Source organism: Heliangelus exortis, chromosome 1, assembly GCF_036169615.1.
Source record: "Heliangelus exortis chromosome 1, bHelExo1.hap1, whole genome shotgun sequence".
In the NCBI taxonomy this organism is placed as follows: domain Eukaryota; kingdom Metazoa; phylum Chordata; class Aves; order Apodiformes; family Trochilidae; genus Heliangelus; species Heliangelus exortis.
In genome coordinates this window covers 155,657,737-155,681,942 of record NC_092422.1, presented here as the reverse complement: position 1 = coordinate 155,681,942, position 24,206 = coordinate 155,657,737, and the positions used below count along the sequence as shown (strand labels likewise).

Below are 24,206 nucleotides of genomic sequence, written 5' to 3'. Positions count from 1 at the left end.
GAGACTCAAAATATTCTGAAGAGCAAACACTGCAGAAGCAGGGAAAGAAAAGAAAATTTAAAAAAAAGATGATCAGGGAGAAAGGAATTGAAGTAAAACTTGCTAGGGTGAAGACAGTAAGCTTTTTTTCAGGAGTGGAGAGCTGCACCCTGCAGCCCAGCAAGAAACCTTGTTTTGAGGGCTGCAAGGTGCCTGTTTTATCCTTGCAGGTCAGCCTATGATTCAGTGATATGTGGACATTTGCTATAATTGCTGTGACTGTGTTTTTCATGGTGACTAATTTAGCTTTGAAAACATAACCACAAGTACTACTACAGGCTTAAGTGTTTTATCACCTGCAGGGTCAGCCAAATGGGAGTTTTCCATGCAAGGAAACCATCTTAAGAGGTTGTCTTTCTCAGCCACAGTCTTCACTGAAGGCCTAGAGTTAAAGAGTTATTTGAAGTCCTACCACAAACACATGCAAGTATGAGGCAGTGTTATCATCAAACAGCCCGTACCTTGGTCATCAGCCAGATTTTACAATTGCTCCCTGGAGACACAGCAGGACTAACAGCAAGCAGAAGCTGTTACTTCATCTCAGCTCTGCAGTATATTTCAGAAGAGGCTGTAAGGTCATGGTTCAGAGAGATTCATAAGTCAAGAGGAAGTTGTAAGTAAATATAGAAAGATGCATTCAGTCTGCTTGAAGTGCAAAGTTCACTCTAACTGGGCATCAGGGCCATCCCTCTATAGACATAACATAGATTCAAGTTCAGATGAGTACCTGGGGAGGTTCTTAACAAGCTCTAAGGACCATAGATGATGAATGGAACTACTCAGATCTGACTTGACCATATTTCTAACTCTGACAATACATTTTTCGTAAAAACAAAACTTTGTGTCCACTGAACTTCAGTGTAATTCTGTCTTTTAGAACAATTTTCTGGACAAAGCAATGTAAGTAGAACAAGAACTGATAAGAAACCTCAAAGTAAATGTAAGATTGTACTCCTTTTTCCACTAAACCACATCATTTATGTAATAACATCAGCTTTTAAAGGTTGGTGTCTATGACTGTTCGTTCTCCAGATATAGAAATATTTAATGAAACAGCATTTTGGAGGTTTTTCCCACCCGATTCAAGCCATGATGTACTAGAAATCTTACAAGACTGTTCTCTCCAAGCCCGTTCTTACTTTGGAGCAAGTGTGTAAATATTTGTTTGATTCTGCAGAATATATATTTCAGGGCTCTGAGTTCCCTGACAGAGGAAGTGAGTAATTTGGTTTGAGTTCAGTGGCAGTTACTCATATCCTGTGAGGAGACAAGTGGGAAGGGGGGGAAAAAAGACAAGATGAGGAGGACTCAAGAAAAGAGATAGAGAATATGGGTGGGAAAGAGATGAAATGACAATCTGTGAAGCCTCTGTGATCAGTAGTCCTCACTGCTGTCCTTTGCTGACAAAACACAGAGAAATTTCTCTTAATTGTGAGCACACAAGTGGTAGGACAGTAAGATGATCTTTACTTGATATAATTTCCTTGGGTATCTTTGGACATTTTATCTTTCAGTAGCATGTAGAATAATATGAAAATGTTAAATACAAGTTTGTGTTCATAGACAAATGTTATGTGCAGAGGTGTGTGTGTCTCTATACATACTTATATGCACAGAGCTCCATGAGGAGGGACTGAGGGAATTGGGAACTTTTATTTTGGAGAAGATGCTGAGAGGAGACCTTATTATTCTCTATAACTACCTGAAAGGATCTTGTAGGGAGGTGGATGCTGCCCTCTTCTCTCAGAATCCTAGAATCTGCCAGACTGGGAGGGATCCATCAGGATCCTCAAGTCCAACTTCTGTTCCTGTGTAGGGCAACTCAAGAATCCATGTGCCTGAGAACATCATCCAAACTCTTCTTGAACTCAGGCAGGCTTGGTGCCATAACTACTCCCCTGGGCAGCCTGTTCCACTGCTCACCAGCCTCTGGGTGAAAAACTTTTTCCTGATATCTAACCTAAACTTCCCCCAGCACATCATCATACCATTCCCTCAGGTCCATTCATCATTTGCCAGAGAGAAGAGGTCAGCACCTTCTCCTCCTCCTTCCCTAATGAGGAAGCAGTGAGCTGCCATGGGGTCTGCCCTCAGTCTCCAGGCTGAACAGACCAAGTGCCTTCAGCTGCTCCTCATATGGTTTTCCCTCTACACCCTTCACCAGCCTCGTTGCCCTCCTCTGGACCCTCTCCAGTAGCTCTGTGTCCTTTCTGTACTGTGCTGCCCAGAGCTGCTCAGAGTACTCCAGATGGGGCTGCACCAGTGCAGATGGAGTGGGACAATCCCCTCCCTCAGCTGCCTGGCACTGCCCTGCTGGATGCACCCCAGGGCTCTGCTGCCCCCCTGGCTGCCAGGGCACACTCTTGCCTCATGGTTAACTTGCTGTCAAGCAGAACCCCCAGATCCCTTTCTGCAGGGCTGATCTCCAGCCTCTGGCTCCCCAGGGTGTATGAATAGCCAGGGTTACCATGTCCCAGTTGTGAGTTCCAGCACTTCTCCTTGTTAGACTTGATATGGTTGGCAATTGCCCAGCTCTCTAATCTGTCTAGATCCCTCTGCAGGGCCCCTCTGCCCTTGGGACTGTCAGCCACTCCTCCTAATTTGGTGTCATCTGCAAACTTAATTACTAATCCTTCAAGTCCTGCATCTAAGTCATTTATGAATATATTAAAAAGAACTGTCTCTAAAATGGATCCCCTTGGATCCATTTTATGGAACTGCTAATGACCAGTTGCCAGCCTAGTGTGACCCCACTTACTATGACCCTCTGAGCTTGACCCATCAGCCAATTGGTCACCCATTATGTGCTTGTCCAGCTGGATGCTGGAGATTTTATTTAGAAGGGTACTGTGAGAGACATATCAAAAGCCTTTCTGAAATCCAGAAAGATTAAATCAATGGGCTTCCCTTGGTCAACTAGGTGAGTTACCTTGTGATAGAAAGAAATGAAGTTAGTTAAGCAGAACATAAATTAAGCAGGACATTCTCTCAAGTGAATAATGAGAGGACTAGAGGAAATAGACTGAAGTTGCAGCAGGGGAGGTTTAGACTAGATCTGAGGAAGAATTTCTTTACCGAGGGAGTAGTTAGGCATTGGAATGGGCTGCTCAGGGTGGTAGTGGAGTCAGCATCCCTGGAAGTATTTAAAAACCACGTAGATGAGGCACTCCAAGACATGCTTTAGTGGGTGATATAGATATTGATACATACATTTTATTTGGGGGGGATGTTGACAGTCAGACACAGTGATCTTAGAGGGCTTTTCCAGCTGGGTGATTCTGTGATTCATTGCTTCATGCATTACTTCAGGTTTCAGCCCTAACTTCCCTATTGCTTTATGGGTCAAATCCAGTAATAAATGTGTGTAATCCTTGACAAGAAGAGCCTTTAACATGTGCAGGAATGTGTCAATCAGAAGTTTATGGAGCTTTTGACCATCTACATTTGGGCTTGCCCACATCAGATTCAAATACAGAAATCCTGGATTACAGAAATGGCCAACAGCTTTAGGCCACTGGCTACTACAAAACAGCAACTTCCCTGAGTGAAACAGGAACCACCACCTACATTTCTATAGTGCTCTTACAGAGGCTCACGCTGATCCTCCAGCAGAGGAGTTTGCCCAGTAGAGTGATGAAGGGGTTCAGCCAATACTGAGGGATAGCTGGGTGCATTGAAGGCAGGCTTGGATCCACTCTTCCTGGCCTTTGGGAATGCTAAACTCTGTCATTTTGGCTCAAACTTGTGTCAGTGCTAAGTGTTTTACTGCACAGTGTGCATGGGCCAATAAACTGAGCTGGCTACAACAGCTCCAGCTGACACTAGCATACTCTAAAAAAGTATATAGCTTCGATGCAATTGATTTAGTCCCTTCATTGGACCATTAATTTCTCCAATAAGTCTGGTGACAGACAAGGAACATGATGAGAAGGCTGATCCATTGCTTCCCAGCAGGGGCAGTTCAGAACATGTATAACCTGGAGCAAACGGTGTTGCACTAACACATCAGGTTGTGCCCACACGTAAGTGCTGAATCAGGGCCATAAAGAAGGATAAATCTAATGCACTGCACTTTAAATGCTTCCTGAAAGGGTTTGAAAACCTCCAACAGCAAATGAGACTGTTCTTAAGAAATGAGTTCAAAATAGGTCAAGGCAGGCTTATTTTTGTATCTTGAAAAAGCCAGATGTACTTTTAAAAGTTCAGCAGACTACTTACCTGCCATTTAAGGAGACCAGCAATGCCACCTTGAAAACACTGTTCCTAAAATCACCACGGGTAGGAGGGAGGGCAGAGCTTCGTAAACGTATTTTAGAGCAGTTTCAAGTCACTCACTCCACAGCATCTATTGTGACTGGGAGGGAACTACAAGCTTACAGAAATTTGGATCTTCCCAAGCAAAACTAAGTTGTTATGAGGGAGGAAAAAAAACCATGAGGAAGGGTGTTGTTAGAGGGACAAAGATCAAAATGTTTTTATTCTCTTTTCTTTCTTTCTACAGATCCCTTAGGCAAAGAATCCCCTTCCCCAGACCTTAACTGAGTTTGATAAAGCCCATGGCTAACATGCTCCTGATCTCTTCTGGAAGCTCCTGATTACAGATTTTCTCTCCTCAGGCAGCAGCTCAGGTTTTTTCTGGAAAAAGTACTGCTTACATAGCAGCACAAAGGGCTTTTGAACAGCAAACTCAGCTGCAAGTCCAATGGATTTTGGGAGGATGGCTGTGCCAGGTTCTTGAGCCTTTGAAGACGAACAGGAAGATGACCAGGCTGAGGGTGCCACTAGACACTGGCAACTATAGACAGCATTTCTCAGACACCCATGGATGGCAAAAGCCAGGCAAAAATGGGATGTAAAGAAAGGCTTTGCAGAGTGTATGTAGGAAAGGCCAGGTTGAGGAGCAGCCTTCACAGGTCTCTCTGCCAAGAGATCAAGGTGGTGAATCCAGCTGCCTTAGCTTCAACTCAGTTTAAAGACAGAAGGAATGATGGGTCAAGGAGCCAAGATGCAGAACAGGTTAACAAACAGTTGTGTGATATCCACAATACTTTATCATGTTTGTCATCTATCAGCAAGTTCCTCTTCTCCCTCTTTCTATCTCTCATCTTCTGACATTCAAAATATTTTTGCTCTAATTACATACGGCAGTTTAGAATAATTTTTCCAGAGTGGTTGAAGACCATCTAGAAATATTTGAGTCTGTTCTCATGAGTCTGCAAACAGACTTAACCCATCCAGCTATGGCCCCCGGAAGTTTGGAACAAGCACATAACTCACTGAGCAGAAGTAGAGAGTACCAGAGTCTCCTCTGTACTGACACCCACGTTAGTTCTTAGGGTGCACATGATCTGCCTTAGATGGAAAGAAGTTTTTAAAGGGTTGTGCAGGTAACACAGCACTCAACAAAAAAACATTGGGCACAGCGTTCATCTTTTGTTTTCTATTAACTGTCATTTCTTTGGTTATTTTAATTAACTACCAAACCTAGCTAGTGCTTCCCTGGTTAAACTGGTTACATGACTTTTAAGTCAAGCAGCCTACCATTAAGAGAGGAAAAGAATTGCATCTATCTGAATGTCTGTGGCTGTGGAGAGAATCTGAGAACTCCCTGAAGTCTTTCAAATGTGATTATTCATCTCCCTCCTCAGCTATTTTTAACACTGATATGATGGAGTAGGTATCTTCAGGCCCATGTGATAAACAAACATTGCAGACTTGGGAATGACGTAAGTGCACTAACACCCTGTTCCATTGTCTGTAAAAAAAACATCAATGAAAATATTGTGATAAGTGAAAAATTATCTGGTCAGCTTAACCATTAACACAGACTGAACTATTCAACCTTCTTCACACAGGCAAACTTGTGTGCAGTTATTGTGGAATGACATTTTCCTTGGGTGACATCATTCTAACATAATTTCTTTAAAATGCCATGATGAAACATGCAATGAGACAAGTATTCTGGCCTTTCCAGACACCTGTGAGTCAGCCTAGGCTGTTTTTTCTTTCTCCAAATAGAGTAAGTTACAGAGCTAGTTTTCTGAAAGCTGTAGCAGTGGCAGAGTCACTAATACAAAGAGTAATTAAAGCATCTTGTTGACATATTCTGGCCTCCCTGAACTGTTCACTCAATCAGACCTTTTTTTCCCCCCAACTTATTCCCATTTCAGAAGGTTTATTTACTGTATATATACAATTGAGATACTGTATATCTTAGCCATTTGAGATCTCAACCATATTAAGGCATGCAAATTTTAAAAGTCTGATGTTTAAACTGTTTCACTGCTTTTAGAGTATTATTGTGCTGCATGCAAGCTAGTGGCACCTCACTGACTGGGCAGGGAGGGGAGAGAAAATCAGCATCAGACAGGAAACTCTTTAAAAACGCAAGTTCCACGCTTTAATGTCCAAAGAACACAACAGCTTTGGTCATCCTTGTGCATCTGTGCCCAGTGGAAAGGGACACACCTGCCTCATTAAACTCCTCCTCTATTACAGGAGGCCCTGGTCTCTCCCTGGTCCTTTTACCCTGTCCCTGCAGGGACAGCTGGTGTGGTGGAGACACAGACCCCACGTGTGTTGGAAAATTCAGTGGATTTGTTGCTTGATTGACTCTCTCCATCCTTCACTACAACACTGGCATTTGCTAACCTCCCCGGTAACAAAGGTCAGCTTTGTCCAAAGCTAACCTCATTTCAGCTTGTGGCCAGCATGAAATGAAGTGCAAACATGGCTGATTGGGTTGATCTACTTAAAACTGCTGTAATAAAGGACAGGAGGGAAATCCCTTCCTACTACTCTGAGGCAAAATGCTGGGTTTGAATGAACAAAGAATAACACCTGTCCCTCCAGATGGGGTATTGGTGCCAGAAGAATAATGCCTGCACTGTTTGGTCTTTGTGGGTAATGAGAGCAGTTTAAGACCCATTTTTCCAGCAACTACTTGAAAAACTAAATCAGTTCACAAATCATTTACTAATTAACTGTTATTAACCTATTTACAAATAAGTTAACACCAAAGTATACCTTTCTCATCAGGTAAAGAGCATACATCTGCAAAATACAGTCAAACTAATACCATAACAAGATCTGTTTAGGACCCATAGTATTTATTTCACTGTTGCCTGCCCAGTTCTTTAATGTTTAATTACATTTATTTTGACTTGCCAAAGAATAATGAAATCAAGTAGACAGGACAGTTTATTCTATGAAAAACCTAATTTCAAAGGAAACACGGGAGAAAATGTGGCAAAGTAAATAGCAGAGGTAATCATAGCCACACTTGGCTGTTTCATGAGCCACAGAAAATAATTGTCTCTTTATTCTAGTTCAGATGAATATGCCTACTGTCACAAGATGCTAAGCAGATATTTAACTTCTCAGGATACACAATCCAACTAAATATGTTAAGTTTCATTATCACCAAGGGACTACGACTTCCCTAATTTCTTGCTGCAATACTCTTTTGCTGTCCTTTCCATTCCACACAACAATCTTTTCCTTACAAATTCTAAGTCCCCATCTAGCCCCAAAGTTGACTATGTGTTATATTTGATCCATTTTGACTGAGGAGATTTGAGATTTTAACTTAGGCTCATACCTTCCAGTACAGAGCCCTAACTTCAGGCTTACAGATTCTTCTAGAGTGGTGAAGTTTTGCAGACCTTTTTTTGATGCAACATTTTTCCTCTGTGTATTCATTTGTGTGAGGACTGAAACTTTCCTTTTCCCTTTGGATATATTGACTCACACTAGAGTATGAACCACATCTACGCATTCTCAATCTGTCTTTCTGGATTAATGATAATTTGAGTGGTTCCAGGCGAGGTGGAACATCTTTGAGAGAAAAGGCTGGCATAAGACTTCAAGGATGATTTGCAGAGTGAAAACTGTAAGCAAAAGTGACCACAAACAGCTTAAGAGTCTCTACTATAAACAGCTTAAGAATCTCTACTATAGACTCTTTTACTTTAAAATTCTGTTCTTCTGGACTAAAAATCTAGCCAGAGGAATCCAGCTCCTGGGCACAATTCAGGATGGTCACAAGTAAGGGTATGCCCTTGCAACCAATTTTGGCACCCTTCACTCCTCAGCATAGGTTTAGGGAGGGTTAGAATACCAGAACAATGCATTTCTGGCAAGTGCAGCAGCTGGCTCTATTGTGTCTGGTATAGGAGTTCCTGAGTACGTCAGGATTATGAATCATAACTAACAGAGAGAATTAAAAGTTCTGCAGTGCAGTCTCCTTGCAGGCACTCCAGTACAATCCCACACTCCCATTTCTGGGAAAGTACGTTTCTCTTGACCTCAGTGGAGTATTGTAATAAATCTCTGCAACAGACTTAGCACCAAAGCCATCAGGTTTTGTGCGTAGGGTAGGTCAGAAGTACCTTAACAAGAACCAGACAGGGAATGAAAACGAAAGTGGCTGCCAGGGTGAGCAAGACCAATTGCATATTACCACAGAGGATTTAATTCAGAAGCACCCAGTCACACAACCCCAAACACTGGAACCACAGAATAGCATCTCACACCACAAGGCTAGAGCAGCAAAGACCAAGAGCCACAAATACTAAAGTACCACAGGAAGCAAGCACAGGGGATCAAGGACACTGTTAAGGTACTCACTCTCTAAAGTAGTAAGAAACTTTTTAGTTGAGTGGATGGAAAATCCTAAAATATAATATAATATAATTCAGTTCCATGCCACAGAGAAATAAGAAATAATTTTTAAAATCCCTGTCAACAAGACTGGGGGTGATGTCTTCTAAACTTAAATTTCATGATCAGCCTAACCCTGAACCTGGGGTTCAGACATACCAGGGAAAGCTTTCAAAGCAAGCCACAGCATTCATGTACCCCACCTAGCTCAAGTTGTGCTCAAAGTTGGGTTGAAAAAAACACATCACTCTCTGAAAAGGCACAAATCATAACATGACTTTCTTAAGACAGGTAAGTCTGAAAAACTTCAAGTTAACTGCTGAAGTTCAGGAGCCACACCTCAGTGCCACGTGTTGCCGACAGAAACAAACCACAAGTTCCCTTTACAAGGCAGACTACAACCTGTTTACACTTTAACTTAATTATTTGAGATGTCAGGTTATTTCAGCTTTTCTTCTGGAAGCAACCAAGCATAAAGAGCTGTGCAGATTATAAGCATAATCTTTCTTACTGTGGTAAATATTATCACTTAATTGCACTAAACAGTCAGATTCATTTCTGATGCTCTTCCGTCGTACTCTTCCTGGTACAGCTTCCCTGGAAATGTTTTTTTTACATTTTAGCCTACCAGTTTGCAGTAGATGAGGTCTGTATCCACTGTTACACAACAGACAACTAAACAGGATGGAGTCATAAGTAACAACTGACCCAGTTTAAGGAATACTGGCACCTACAGCTGTCTAGCAATTTTCTTAAATACAAGCTTGTGACACAACTTTTGTGATGAGAAACCTGATCCCTTACTCCCCAGTTACACCTAAGATTAAACCAGTGCCTTTTGGCATGCCTCACCACCTGAATCCCTTCTCCTGTTAGAGAGGCTGGCAGGGATTAATTACTTGTAATTGGTCAGGGACCAGATGGAAGGAACCAGGCAGCCAAATGTGGCTGTATATTCACTCACCTGCAGCTGCTGTAAAATACTTGCAGAGGAAGCAAGCTAGGGAAGCAGTCAAACAATTGTTCTCAGCTGAGAAATGCTCATGCAAGGAGTAGAATTACACTTTGCTCGCTTCAGCACATCAAAACAAGCCCAAGCTGCTCGTTCTGCCTCATTAGAGGACTTGGCTACCTTCAAGTGCACAAGGGGCCTCCTCTGCAGCTTGCCAGAGTCAAGGGAAGGGTTTTCCGTGTCATTGGTAAGCACAAACAAGGGCAGGTCCCCCTCTGCACTCCTTGTACAGCTGTCTGACACACTGAAAGCCTCAGGACTTGTGTGGTACCTAGGAACCTCAGCTCTCCTTTGCTAAGAGCAGCTACTAAAGCAGTGAGGCTTGGGCTCTTGGATGCCTAAAGCAAGCTGGAACACGTTATCCAGATCAACTGTAGGCACATTTTTATAGCTGGCTTCCACAGTACAAATTGAAACTGTGTTTTTAGCCAGTTGCATGGTTTTACATGCAAACTTGGTGACTTCTGGGGAAGAAGGATCATGCTGTGCATCCTTTAGATTTCTTGAGGAATGTGACTTGGCTTCTACATTCATGAGTCTAAAGACATGTCCACATGGCAGCCCCAACCCTGACTGTGATGCTGCAGGGAAAGCCACATAGTGGGAGCCCTGTGAAAGAGGAGGTACCTCACCAGAAGGTCTGATGCATACCCACCCACTGCCCTTGAAGTCAGTGTTTCCCTTCCATCTTTTCACATGGTGCCTCTTTCTTTGTCATATCACACAGTAAACGTACAGAGAGCCACATGCCCTGCTTTGAGGTGCCTCAGACAGGATGCTTTACGTACACACTCCTACTGCCATTGAAATAAAGGGTCTGCTTCCTCTCCATCAAATGCCTTTTGGAAGCAGCTGGGCAATTCTGCTGGCTTTTTTACAGCCAAAGTTGGATAAATTACTGCACCCTCATTGCATCACTGCACAAGAGAAAGCTTTCTGACAGCAGCTCATTGCTAATCCTATAACACCACCAAGGGAAAACCTCCTTTGCCAAAGCTCTCATTTCAGTTCCAGGTTCATTAGACACAAAGTGCTCCCTGTGACATGCAGAGACATTTATCTACCTGCAGCACCTAAAGACTTCCCAGTTTTCAAAATCAATACTTGCTCATATTGAGGGTTTGTTGATGTGAACATCCGAAATAAAATGACAGGCCAACTGTTAATAGACCCCACCCTTTTTTTGATACCTCTGGAAAGGAAGCAGAAGGATCCATTTTGATTTTATTTCAGAAAGGCACACTTTATTAGGTGGTGTACAGTTGTGTCCTGGTGTTTTTTCTTTATCATCCCTCTTCTTTAGATCTGAAACAAAATTGCCCTCCCCCATTTTTCCCAGCTGAAGGCACCAAGCAAGCAGCCTGTTACTTCTTCCTGTTCATCATTCTGCAGACATCTGGACAAGGCTTCAAACAGACACCTGCCAAAGCTCCATCTCTAAGATCCGAGTCTTGATGCAAGAGCCCTCCTCCTATGAGCTCTTAGCTTCAAAAGTGTTGTCCTTTTTATGATTATGGCTTCTCACCCTTGGATCGTGACCTGGGAAAACTATTACAATTTTTGTCTGCTACTCATGTAAAATTAACTTGTAGTCAACTGCTTTCCCACTCAGCCATAAAATGAAGCATGTTGTTTCCTGAAACAGGGCTTCTATTTCAATCTTCTCTTTTTAAGTGGGCAGGGTGGAGAGGGATGTTTTGCAGCCAAATTGCTCAGTCTCTACTCAGCTACAAATTTCCATTTCACGAAATACGTTCATTTAGGCTTTCAGCAAAGTGTGTGAGGCAAAGAGGGTAAATTCTGGTAATGTTTATAGCAAGTAAATATCAAGTTAAAATAGTCAGAGGAAGATCTGCTTGTACAATTGTGCAATGCTACCTGAGCCTTAGCTACGAACAAGAATTCAGAATAAACATGATAATGGGCTTTTGCATTCAGATCACAGAGTTGAATGTGCTGGGCTACTTGGCTATGCTGGGTGAGTACAGCAGCAGCAAGAATATAAATTTCCTGGTCTTCTTGTTTATCTACCTTGAGCAAGTAAGGTTTCCTATAAGACTTTCCAAGAAACAAAAATAAACCTAGGACCTGCATGTAAGTGTACACAAATAGCGTGTAATAATTGTGACACTATGGTCCTACAAAGGGTGTTACCCTAACTACATTAAATCAGACAAAAACTTCCTGAAGATCATTTCCACCATGGATGCTGCTCATTGCACACACACAAAACAGAGTGGCTGAAGCATGAAGAAACATCTGGTTTGCAAACTTTGTTTTCTGTGCCCTTTGTTAGTATAACTTAGTCCTACCAGTTACAGGTAAAAAGAGTCCTGACAGTCTATCAACAATTTGTTCTTAAGGCAACAAAAGTAATTCAAACTTTCTTCCATAGATCTGAAAGGAAAAAGCTAGAATAAAGCTTTTCCTCTAGTCTCAGGTTTAGTGCCTGAAAATAGGGCTTTCATTATTTCTTATGTAAGTCTACATCACAAGCTATATAAATCACAAATACGGTTTCTTTCTTTAGAGGAGTCTGCCTTTGTCTAATAGTGAGTCAGCATCATCTGACAGATCAATTTTCTCTAAGTGTAGGATGTGGATTTTGCATATCACACTCTCCAAGGGCACCTGTTGGAAACTTGGGTCACTACAGCATGGAATTTCACACCACATATAAGGTCAACTCAATGGCCTCCCAGTGCAGAGGCCTACATCACAAAATCTAATCAATGAGACTGATATCTGATACATCAAGTTTTCTGTCCTCCAGAACTGCCTTTCTAGAAAGGGAACAACAACATCCCTTCACCCCTTCTTGGTTATTTTCATTAATGAGTGTAGTATCCATAGTAACCATTCAGGTCAGAAGGGACCTCAATAAGTTTCTAGTTCAACCTCCTGCTTAAAGGGTCAGTCAGCTGTGAGGTCAGATAAGGTTGCTCAGAGCTTTATCCAGCAAAGTCTTGAAAAACCTCCCAGCATTTCCAACTTCTCTGGGGACCATGGTCCGAAACTTGATTGTCCTAATATTAAAAAAGCTTTTCCTTGCCACCAGACTGAACCTCTTTTATTTCTATTTATGTCCACATTCTGTCATTTCTCTGCCACGCAACATTCTGAAGAACCCGGCCCTGTCTTCTCCATAACCTCCACACAGGTATGGAGAGGCTGCTGTTAGGTCCCCCCAAAGCCACCTCTTCTCCCAGCCAAGTTCCCTCACCTCCTCCTCATGGCACAGGTGCTCCAGCCCGTGCCACCGTGGTGGCCTTCTGCTGGGCATGTAGTTTATCAACATCTTTCTGATGTTGAGGGCCCAAAACTCTAGAGAGTGTTCCAGATGCAGTCTAACACATGCTGAGCAGAGTCAAGTAGTCACTTTCCTTAATCCACTGGCTGTGCTCCTGCTCCTACACCCAGGATGCTGTTGGACTTTTGAATTGCCAGGGCCACCTGCTGGCTCATGTTCAGCTCGCTGTCTGCCACGACCCATAGGCCCAGGATCCCTAGGCCTTGAGCAGAGCTTCTCCCCAGCCAGTCAGTCAGTCTCTGGCCTGTATTGTTGTAAAGTCCCAAAATCTTTTGATAGCAACTCTATAGGACACCCTCCCCAGGCCACAAAAAAAGCAAAAGCTTTGAGACTCCAAAGATCACATGCAACAATAAGTAAGGATTAACTTCATAAACACAGGAAGCTAAAATATTCTTAATGCACTTTTCACAGTATCTTTAAAAACAAGTGTATGAACTCCTTCATTTTCTTGTATCTGAAAATGAGAACAGCTGCTGCAAGGTGATCCTTTCCTCTTGGCATGGTTGTTTTTAGTAAAGAATACTAGGCTTTGATCAGCTGGTTGTATTTACTACATTGGTTCAACATCTTTGCCAGTGGGCTGTATGGACTCCACATGAGAGGCTCCTCCTCATTTGAAGTGGCTGAGATTGTTTTTCAGTGGAATTTTCCATTATGCTCTGTGCTATCTTTCTTCAAAGCACAATTTGTTCACTGGGCAGTATTCCTTGTCCAACGTAGTACATAGAACAATTTTAGATCTTGCTCAATACTTTTGTTTTCTTCTCATGCTGCTTTACCTCCATTTATTCTCTTGTCACAACCCAATTTTCCTTTTACAGCTCTCCTGCATGTAACCTGATAGGTTTTTAGCAGTTGTCAGTGTTAGGTTTTACTCGCCCATCCTCTGTCTCTTCCCTATTAAGTCTGGAGGCAGTCAAGACTTCCCCAATGCCTTTTTCCAAAGGCCTTCCCCATCCCTTTTAACTGAAATTTGGAGTAGTAAATGGTACAGACACAGCACTCCTGCATGCCCTACAATTCTTGCATGCGTACCCTGCTAAGATCACTACCCACTGCACAGTGGTTTTTTTAACAGAGACTTTTAAATCCCAGCAGAAGGGGCAGCACAAATCAGCACATCTATGGCAGGGTGGAAAGGAATCTTTATCTCCAAGCCCCAAATTAATGCTGTCTGTTAGACAGATGCAGCAAACTGGTGCTTTTCCCCCTTCGTGTCAGAGCCCAACAGAACTACAACCTTACTGACTGTAAAAGAGCAGGTAAAGTTTCAAACAGCTAGTCCAGCATCACAGCATACCAGAACCAGCAGAACTTTGCTTCTTACATTACTACTCACCAAAACATTACATTATTTAGAGCAAAGAGCAATTTTGGCTCTTTTGCTTCATGGTGTTGTTTGGTTTTAGTGGTATGATAAACAGCATCTCTTAAATTGGCAACCTTCACTAGACACAGGAAAAGTACTGAAAAACCAAACATACTTACTAGGGAGCTTATGCCTCTGGTTAAGGTTTACTTCCAAGTGTAATTAACTGAAACTGATACATACTTCAACATCAAGTGGGATACCATGCTCAAATAAAGAGAAAAAGCTTCAGCAGTTGGGTGGTATCAGGATGCAGAAATACAGCAGTTTTCAAGTGTGAAAAACAAAGATATGAAATTAAAGAATGTTAACCATCTACTACAGCAAAAGATTCCAAGGCAACAAAGTATGAGGTGATGCACTTGTTAAGCTATTCCAGGCAATTTACTATGAAGTTCTAACTCCTTTTCCAGCAATGTACAAATCTTAATTTAGACATCTGGGTTAAAAAAAAATAAATTCCACAGGCAAAGCCCAAGCACTTCACTCAAAGTTTTCTAAGTCCACTAATTTAAAAAGCAAACAAACAACAAAATCCACCTCATCCCTCACCCAACCTGAGATGCAAAACTAAAACAAGGTATGATGACTGATTTCAAATGAAAATCTGTCCCCTCAAGATTCCCAGGACAAGGGTATATTTACAAGGCTTAGTAAATCACCACAGCCAGTTATTAATAAAGATCCTGTTACAGAACTGGCACTGTGCTGTAGCCTGTTCACCTCCCCAGATGTTTTTTCCGTGTGTAGAATCTGGATAGTGCAAGAGCCTCACACTAGCAGATTACAAGTATGACTACTGATATGCAAATTAGACCAAAGAATATTAAATACTTCACTCAATACAAGTCTGATCAAATACTTCATATTTAGTATTTAAGTAAGAAAGCTCTGTATTTTTTACTCCTCAAAGCAAGCTGAAAACAAGATGTATCCTGGGCCATGTTTATACTCTTCTTTTCACTGGTGCAGTCTAGTGAGCAGCTGCATCTAATTCCTTAAGCATCGGCAAGCTAAAGACATACTTGAACTGCTCTTATCTGTCTTTACACAATAGAAATGTGTAACTTTCAGGTTAATGACAGTATATCCAATGTATATAAGTACAGTTTTCACAATTTTGATTAGGAAATGAGCAGACAGTACATGTCAGTAAACAGCATCCCACAATATTGCAAGGCCACAAACTCACAAATACAGAAAATTACTAACAGTTCGACTCCAAGCTTCAAGCTTATGCAAAGAACCCCACATTATGTGGTGGGTTGTTGTGTTTTTTGCTTTTTTTTTTTTTAATATAAAAAGAAATGCTGGTATTTCTGTAGTCCTAATATGAGAAGGAAAAATTTATTCAATGATTCAGTGTGCAAAGATGAAAACAAAAACTCCCTAGAGCATGTTGGGGACAACAGGCCTTTTACTGTTTATGATCACAGCACTCATGTGGCAGCCACTGCTTACAGTGAAAAGCAACATTACGTAATAAGTTATTTTCAGTTTCTTCATTGCTAATTTCTTCCCTGTCATCCAATGTTCCCTCATTATAACCTGCTTTTTAGGCATTCACCAGTTGCCACAAGAATGCAGAATTTCAGAAGAAGCAGAGAAAAGACACAAACAAGTAAGAGTAAGCATGTAAGTGGCAGTAATGGAGTCACAAAGCCATTTGTCACCTGTGAACATTTATAAATGCCAGTATCAGGTATCAGCAGCTTTGTGTGTTTTTTTACAATGAGATGCCAATGCCAAGAATACTTACTCTGTTATAGAACACCAGAGTTTATTTATCCCTTCATTTGCTCTGCAAAGGGTGGTAGGTAAACCAGCCAAGAATACACTTGTTTAATTGCCATTTCCATTATCTAAAAATGGATGTCCAGCACTGTATTCACATCATTGTCTAGCACTGTGTCAACTCTGGCAAATTCAACTGTGTTTGGGTTTAAGCCTTACAAAAAATACACAACGAACACAAAAGTTCGAAATGAGAGGTGAGCAAATTACATAGATACTCATTATGTTTTTCTTCTGAATTCCCCCTTAGGGATTAAGGCTTGTGATCCAGCTAACAAGTCAGACTGAAAACAAACATTCATGAAGAGAAAAAAGTCAAGGTAACGTACATCAATACACACAATTCCCGAGCAGAACCACCAATTCTACAGTAGCAGCGTTTCTCACACAAAGCCTGTGGCTAGAGCTGCGATAGAAGACGTTGCTACCGATGACCAGAGCACTCAGAGTCCCCCATCGCCGGGCTGGGTGTCAGAGCTGTCCGTGGCCGCAGCTGGATGTCAGCCTCGAACCCGCGTCCTTCGGAGCTGCGCTGCCCCCTGGCGCTATGGCTCCGGCAGCGCTTGGCTGTGCGAGCCGCTCCGCGTCTTCAGCTGCGACTGAGCGATGTCGGCCAGGGCGCTCTGGATCTTCTCCAGCAGCGCGTCCCCGCGATAAACCACCTCTTCCAGACGGGCAGCTGCTTCGTGGTTTTCTTCTTCTAATCGATGCAGACTAGCAGCCTTTAAAATAAAAGGGAGAAAAGGAAAGGCCTTACAATGTAATACAATGTAATACAAAATAATACTTTGCTACTCAAGTATTTGAGGATACTTGTGGGTACCCAAAACTTGTGGGTTAGTCCCTGACTTCAACACTAGCAACCTCTAAGCAACTCATCTTTATAGGGTGAAGTGTAAACCAGTGCATATCCACATGGAGTAAACAAACAGAAAAAAAAAAAGCAGAGAGATGTTAGCTTCTTTTGTATTATGACTTCTTTTTTTTTATTATGACTTCTTTTTGTATTATGACTCTTAGCTCACTACAGCTTTCCTTGATGAGGAGTGTTTATTCCACTCCCTTTATTAAAGATGCTCAGTAAGATGTAGACATACCCTATTTAAGCCTTAATATTAAATAGTGTATTTCAGATGCAGCTGTATTATTTAACCATTTCCCCAATATTTTGTTTCAGAACAAAACTGCTTTTCAGTTAGACAAAATTTAATGAAATAAAACATTTGAGCTTCAACTTTCAGATAACATATTTGCAACATTTGAAACTAAGTTTTCCCTTCCCAGAAGGGCAAAGGTTAACAGAGAGCACCTGTCCTCCCTTTTAATAGCCAGCCCAGCCTTAAAACAGCATGAAGGGTCAGAGAAAGGAGATGGCAAAAGGTAAAAGCTTAAAGTTTAGAATTCAGCTTAATTACTTCAGTCTCAGTTATTAAAATAGTCAAACAGAGGTAAGCCACAGATTTGAACAGAGTATGTACTACCAACTTTCCCCACAAGTGAACTCAAACGGGATGGGCAATTTGATTTGGGCATTAATGTAGCAGCTCCTTTTATAATTCAAAACAAGCCTCAGTTTTGCAACATATACCGTGACAATTTCAGTATTAAAACACAGAATAGCCTAAGTACATATTTATCAGCTGAGTATATATTTACTTACTACTTCTCAACAAAACCCATACTGCACCCTAAAACGAGTATTTCAAGCACCTTCAAAACACTTTTCTTCAAGAATGTCAAAATATTTCTCTTTAAAACAGCACCAGATTAAGCAACAGGAAATAAAACTCAAAACTAGAATGAATAAGTGACAAAATCCAAGCTAACTTATCTCAAAACCACATCAAACAGAAAAGATCAGAAAATTTTCTGAAACAAGATTCTGCATTAACAGAGCTAGAAACAGTTTGAGTACCACCTCCAAAGAAAGCAAGACCCTACCAGAGCTAAGCAGCTCTTCCTTCTGGAGCACCCCACTTTCCATCATCTGTCACTGCAATCAGAGCCTGCTAAATCATTGAAGATGCTTACAGTTCTTCTGCAGCAGTTTTCAGCTATTAAAAATGCAGTTACATGAAATGATGCTGATGTTAATGGGCTCAATTAGTATGTTCAGCAATTACCGACTAGCAATGTTTCCAATTTTAACCTCCTCTATTTAAAATCAAATGTGACCTCACTGTCAATTTATTTGTATTTGGCCCAGCAGGAAACTCTAGTATAAAGTCTTCTGTAAAATGCCTTTGAATAGTCACAGATTATCCCCACAGATGTAAAATCTTGTGTCAAAATCAACCTTGTCCTGGGCTGCATCAAAAGAAGCACAGCCAACCAGTTGATGGAGGTGATTCTCCCTCTCTACTCTGCTCTAATGAGACCCCACCTGGAGTAGTATGACCAGTTCTGGAGTCCTGAACATAAGAAGGACATGGAGCTCCTTGAGCATGTCCAGAGGAGAACCAAAAAAAAATTATCAGAGGACTGGAATACCTATCCCGTGAAGACAGGCTGAGGAAGGAGGAGTTCTTCAGCCTGGAGAAGAGAAGGCTTTGAGGTGACCTGATAGTTAGCCTTCAAGAAAGCTGGGGGAGGACTTTTTGCATGTAGCAAGAACCCAGGGAGCAACAGTTTAACACTCAAAGAGGAGATTTTGATTAGATATTAGGAGGAAATTCTTCACTATGAGGGTAGGTAAGACACTGGAACAGGTTGCCCAGGGAAGTTCTAGATGTCCCCTCCCTGGAAGTGTTCAAGGCCAGGGTGGATGGGGTCTTGAGCAACCTGATCTTAGTAGGTGTCCCTGCCCATAGCCAGAAGGTTGGAACTAGATGATCTTTAATCTTCTTTTTCTATGATCTTAAAGCAATTCTAAGGTTCTAAGAGAAAGAGTACTCTGTATCCTTGTTGCATTCTCAAAAGAAAATACTTTATGTAAATCCATAACTTAAAGGGTCAAAAAGGGATAAAATGCTGTTTAATAGGCAAGATCTGTAGAAATAATGGTGGGGAAAAAAGCAAACAAACCAAATGAACCAAGAAGCCACAACACAGTGGTGTTCTTTGAATTGTGGGTCCAAGGCATTTTTTTGAATTGAGAAACAGCTGAGTGTGGTGAAAGGATTATCAAGCTGTTTGCAGCAGTTCAGTTCCTGTAAGGCTGGGAATGGACATCATGATACTGGCTGCACCTACCAAGAGCTGCCTGGCCAGTAACTACTTGCTATTCCCAAGCTCTTCCTGGAGTACCTCTGGTCTAAATAGAGAAGGAGAAAAAACAAAAGCACCAAGTTTGACTGATCCAGATGAGAACACCCTGGAAAATGAAAGAACTGTTTTGTGATACAGCTGGAAAACATAAAGGATACCCTGCAAACCCTTTGACAATCAGAACACTGTGGAATAACAGAAGGCTTCAGTGAAGTGTTGGCTCTGCAGTTACAAAATGAAATGCACTCCTAATGAGAGAATATGAAAGATTATCCAGGGGAAAAAAACCCAAACAACACAATAAAACCCCCCAGCATACAGCAGTACTGATGCATTTGTTGTATTAATATCAGAACAGCTAGGAAAAAAAGAAAGGTAGCAGTTTCCACTAAGGTGGTGTTATGATAAAAAGCACTTTAAAAAAAAAATCCTAACAGAAGAGTAAGTTCATGATACAAGTTCAGTATTTCCACTAAGCCTACAAAGTACCCAAACTATCCTCATGAAAAATACAAGCTTATATTAAAACCATTCTCCAAGATTACATAGCCTAGAGACTACAAAATACACTTAAAGCAAAAACCCAGCAGGTCTGCCTTCAGTTGTGTTTTGATTAATTAAGAACACTTTTACCTACCTGCAAAGCTGCAGTAGATTCTTCACTAGGCAGAGAATCTATCAAAACATCAATGTCTTTTGCAGTTCGTGCAATCAATGCTGCAAACAGCTGGGCATACTCTTTAAAAAAGAAAAGTCAACCCACTCAGTACATTATTAGAAAAAAGCTCAATTCTGCATACACAGCACAGAAAATTCTAAAGACTTGAAGCATGCAAGTTTAAAAATTCTCCTACATGAAGTAAACAGCATCACAAATGATGACAGCTCAACCATATTAGAAGATGAAGGTAGTTTGATTCCAATCCTAGATTAAAAAAGGTAACTGGTTATACAAAAGGCCAGGTTTGTACAAACAGCTAGAACTGCATCACAGCCAGTTAAGAAATGACTAATACCAGTATTACTTCCCTAGTCACTTTACTGAAAAGTAGGTAGAAACTCATTTAACTTTTCAGTCCCTGCCTTGAGATCTGCCAATAGACAAAAAACCAACCCAAAACAACCAACAAACAAAACAAAACCAAAACAACACTAGAAGCAATGTGAAGATAGTGGTTCAAATTGATGCATACTAAAGCAGCAAATCATTAGTGAAAGAATTTATGCTTTTTAGAATTTAAATAAAAGGAATTCCTAATTCCTATTCAGCCACATAAGAAATTGCCCCTAAGAAAAGGAAAAGGACTGGAATTTCAGAGCAGACCTTAACTTGGCTGCTACCTTGTTGAAGGAACTCCATGCTCTTTTAATAAGGCTCACTGTCAGCCAGAAACAAAACAATTTCACCTGAAATCATGTCTATTTAATTTGAATTAAATCCATTACTACCACTAAAATATTGAAATAGCCCTTTTTTAACATACTCATTTAAATCTTACTCAGGGTTATCACAGAGGGGTCACCTGTAGAGTTTAAGGCCTTCTTTTTTAGGACTTTAAATATCTAAAGACACATAACTGGCAGTTTTGGTTTTCCTCATCAGCATTGCTAATGTTGCTATACGATTTTACTGACATTACTATATTCAGAATTTTAGGAGAAGCCATATCAAAAGAGAAGTCAGCCTACCATTTTAAGATCTTCACAAAGCCTCTAGTTCCTGGCACCAGACTGATGCTGGCACCTGGGGCAGCAGCAGGTAAGATGAGGAAACAAACAATGCTAGCAAACAAGCCTTTCAAGTTGTCTCTTCCAAACAAATTCCAGCATCAGAGAGCAAACTACCACAGACCAATGAAGAACCAGTATACAACTGCCCCAGAAAGTGCATCACTGTAGTCCAAACCAGTCTCCCTTGATATCCTAACAGACAAATGAAATCTGATACAAGGTATGTGTAAAATGTTCTCAAGGGGGGGAGAGGTGAAGAAAAAAGTTCCAGGATTAAAATAATATGGTTCTTTAAATACTAGCTTGAAATTCTCAGATTTGAGAGAACTTCTAGTTTGCTTGCCAATTTTAGTATCTCAGATAAGTTTCTAAAAACAAAGGCCATAAACAAAACCCCAAATACCAACAGGACATTATTCCTTAATTAAGGATAATTAAGATAAGCAGATGATAGACAGTGAAACACAAATAATTAAAGATTATGACATTATGGAGAATTTTAAACTCATACATAACTTCATAAGACTAATTCTTTCTAAAAAGACTTCTTGGAAGTGATGGACAACTCACTAACAACTTCTTGCAGAGCAGACCTCTTAAAATGGTTTGTATCTGTATCTGGGTATGCTGTATCTGTGCAAAGAAACTAGCACAAGAAATACATCGTAGTGCTTACTTAACCGTTAAAATTACATTTCTGCTACCACAATCTTATGTAGCAAGTGCAGCTGACATCAGTTTATCCCTTCAACCACTTTTCCCGCTACTGGTGGAATTGTCGCTGACCATGAGAGTACAGATTTTGTATTACTGTATCAGAACACGCTGACATTTCGTTAGGAGACGCGGACAGACTTGCCTTCCGTCGGATTCGCAGGCTGATCTTTGTTTATCGCTGTCTGAATGTTGCTGAAGGAGGCTGGGGGGCCACACTGCTGCAGCACGCCAATCGCGTTACAGAACTGGTCTGCGAGCTACAAGCAGGGAAGGGATCCATCATTTATTTCACCACTAAAGCGAGTTCAGTTTTATTTTGTATCCCAGCGGACCCCACGCAGCATCCCACCCTGATCCCGGCATCAAGTGGGAGAACATCCCCGTGGCCACAGCCTCCTACCTGGGGGCTTGCCAGAGCTCGGGGCCCCGGGGAGAGGGATCGCACCCCCTCATGCATGCAGCGGCCAACAACGGCAGGGAGGGCCCGGCCGCAGAGGCCGCGGGGGAGGAAGGGACGTGACCCAACACCAGCATAAAGAAAAACGCGTTTCAGGGGAGGGAAGAGAGCAGCGCTCGCCTCACCGAGTTCACCGCGTCCTGCAGCTGCGTGAGCCGATCCGCCATGGCGGCGCCACCACCACCCGCCCGGCCCCGCAGCCACCGCCGCACCCAATAGGGCGCCCGCACGTTCGGTGGGCGGAGGAGGGGCGGGGCGGGGCGCGGGCAGCCTTCGGATGGGTCAGGACGGGCCGGGCGCGCCCCCTGCAGGCCAGGAGGAAGCGCCGTCCCTGCCCCGCCAGGCGGCAGCCGGGGCTCCGCGGTGTGTCAGAGGCACCGGATCCACTGTCCGGGCGCGTTTTGTGTTTTTTCGCCTGTGTTTGGCAGCTGCTGAGTGGCTCGGCCTGGCCAGGCAGGCCCTGCCTTCGGTTAACGGTGCGGTGTGGCCCGCGGAGCGCTGCGGCGAACTGGCGCTTCATGGCCGTTCATTTCTCTCACAACACCTCTCCATGCTCAGGCCTGTAGCCGGGGGCCTGCTGTAGCAGGTGGCTGTAGCAGAACCCAACGCCTGTGCCTCCGGCGCTGGAAAGCCGGTGTGCCATGGAAGGCGAAGCTTTCGCTGTAGAGCCGTCGCTCCGAGTCCGGGTGCCAGCAGCACACCGGCGGTGGGATGCTCTGCTCCCAACCAGAGCTGAGCAGGTGGATGGGGTGAGGTGAACGGCCAACAGCGTCGTGTCCTCGACGATCCGGCTTATAGCGAGCAAAGTTCCTCTGTGACCATGGGCTGGAGAAAAAGAATTTGTGCCAGTCAGTGTGTGTCTGGTGTTTAGGTGATGGTCGCTCAGCACTTACAGAATCACAGAATCACCCAGGTTGGAAGGGACCTCTGAGATCAAGTCCAACCCTTAATCCACTGCCACTGTGGTTACCAGACCATGGCACTGAGTGCCACATCCAGTCTCTTTTTAAAAACCTCCAGGGATGGAGAATCCACCACCTCCCTGGGCAGCCCAGGGTGGGTAACTCCTTAAACTCCTTTCTCAGCCTTGAAAGCTGGGTACCATGTCAGCCTCTCCGGGGTTTCACTGCTGGCAGGTGACCTTTGAAAAGCCAGGCTGAAGGTTTGGAAAGGCTTTGCAGCACAGAGCAGCTGGAGCAGTACCGGGAGAGGACACCCAGGGAGGCTCTGCACTCATTGCCCTCGGGGGTCCTCAGGCTTGGCAGGTGGGAACCGCGGCTGCCCTGCTCTCATATTGGCCAGAGTCTGGCTGCGAGGGGGCATTTGGGCTGGAGACCTCCAGGAGTTTCTTCTGGGCGGTCAAATCCAACAAAACTGTTTCTCTGATGACACAGTTGGTGTTAGGCTTTTGTTGGCCTGCATGTGTAAACTGGGATGTGGTGTTTCTTTGTGCTCCTCTGTTAAAAAGCCAACTCACACAATTACAGTGCTGTAGATTAAAACCTGCCTCACGTTTTTAAGGGGTTTTCAACTATTATTGAAGTCAACATGTTCTTCCTTGGATTTCCACAAGTGGGATAGACTCTGGACTGAACCTGGAATAAGTGAGGCTCATGGCATGAGAAAAGCCTTTCACCGGCACTGGTCAGCTATGACTGAAAGCCACGGGTGAGCAGTTTGAGTGGTGAGCTGTGACTAAGGAGTGACTGAGTTCTCACTCAGAGAGGTTGACCAGGACAGTGGCAAACACTAAATTTAACAGGCTTTTAATATCTCACAGATTTTTGACCTACAAGAACCTTGTTGAGCAGTGCAACAAAAATAACCTCAGCAAACTAGACAACATAACTGAGAAAGGCTGTGTTCCTAAGCATGGTAGGTAAGGGTGAGATCAACCTACACCTAT

General features: G+C 42.7%; 1 protein-coding gene across 1 annotated transcript; it reads right to left on the bottom strand.

Moving 5' to 3' along the window:
- Positions 1 to 16,157: 16,157 nt before the first annotated feature.
- Positions 16,158 to 22,590, bottom strand: MED21 (mediator complex subunit 21). The gene is made up of 4 exons (XM_071733199.1): positions 22,426 to 22,590; positions 21,986 to 22,100; positions 20,033 to 20,133; positions 16,158 to 16,910 (listed from the first exon to the last, which is right to left on the bottom strand). Exons 1-4 carry the CDS (start codon positions 22,465 to 22,467, stop codon positions 16,734 to 16,736), a joined length of 435 nt encoding a protein of 144 aa, XP_071589300.1. The 5' UTR covers positions 22,468 to 22,590; the 3' UTR covers positions 16,158 to 16,733.
- Between the last annotated feature and the right edge of the window lie 1,616 nt (positions 22,591 to 24,206).

Bases quoted from the DNA above. Each gene is read 5' to 3' on its own strand.
- MED21 (XM_071733199.1), bottom strand. From the start codon at position 22,467: ATGGCGGATCGGCTCACGCAGCTGCAGGACGCGGTGAACTCG. The intron at 22,101-22,425 runs GTGAGGCGAGCG...CCCTGCTTGTAG, and splicing joins TGCAGGACGCGGTGAACTCG to CTCGCAGACCAGTTCTGTAA. The intron at 20,134-21,985 runs GCAAGTCTGTCC...TCTTTTTTAAAG, and splicing joins GCCTGCGAATCCGACGGAAG to AGTATGCCCAGCTGTTTGCA.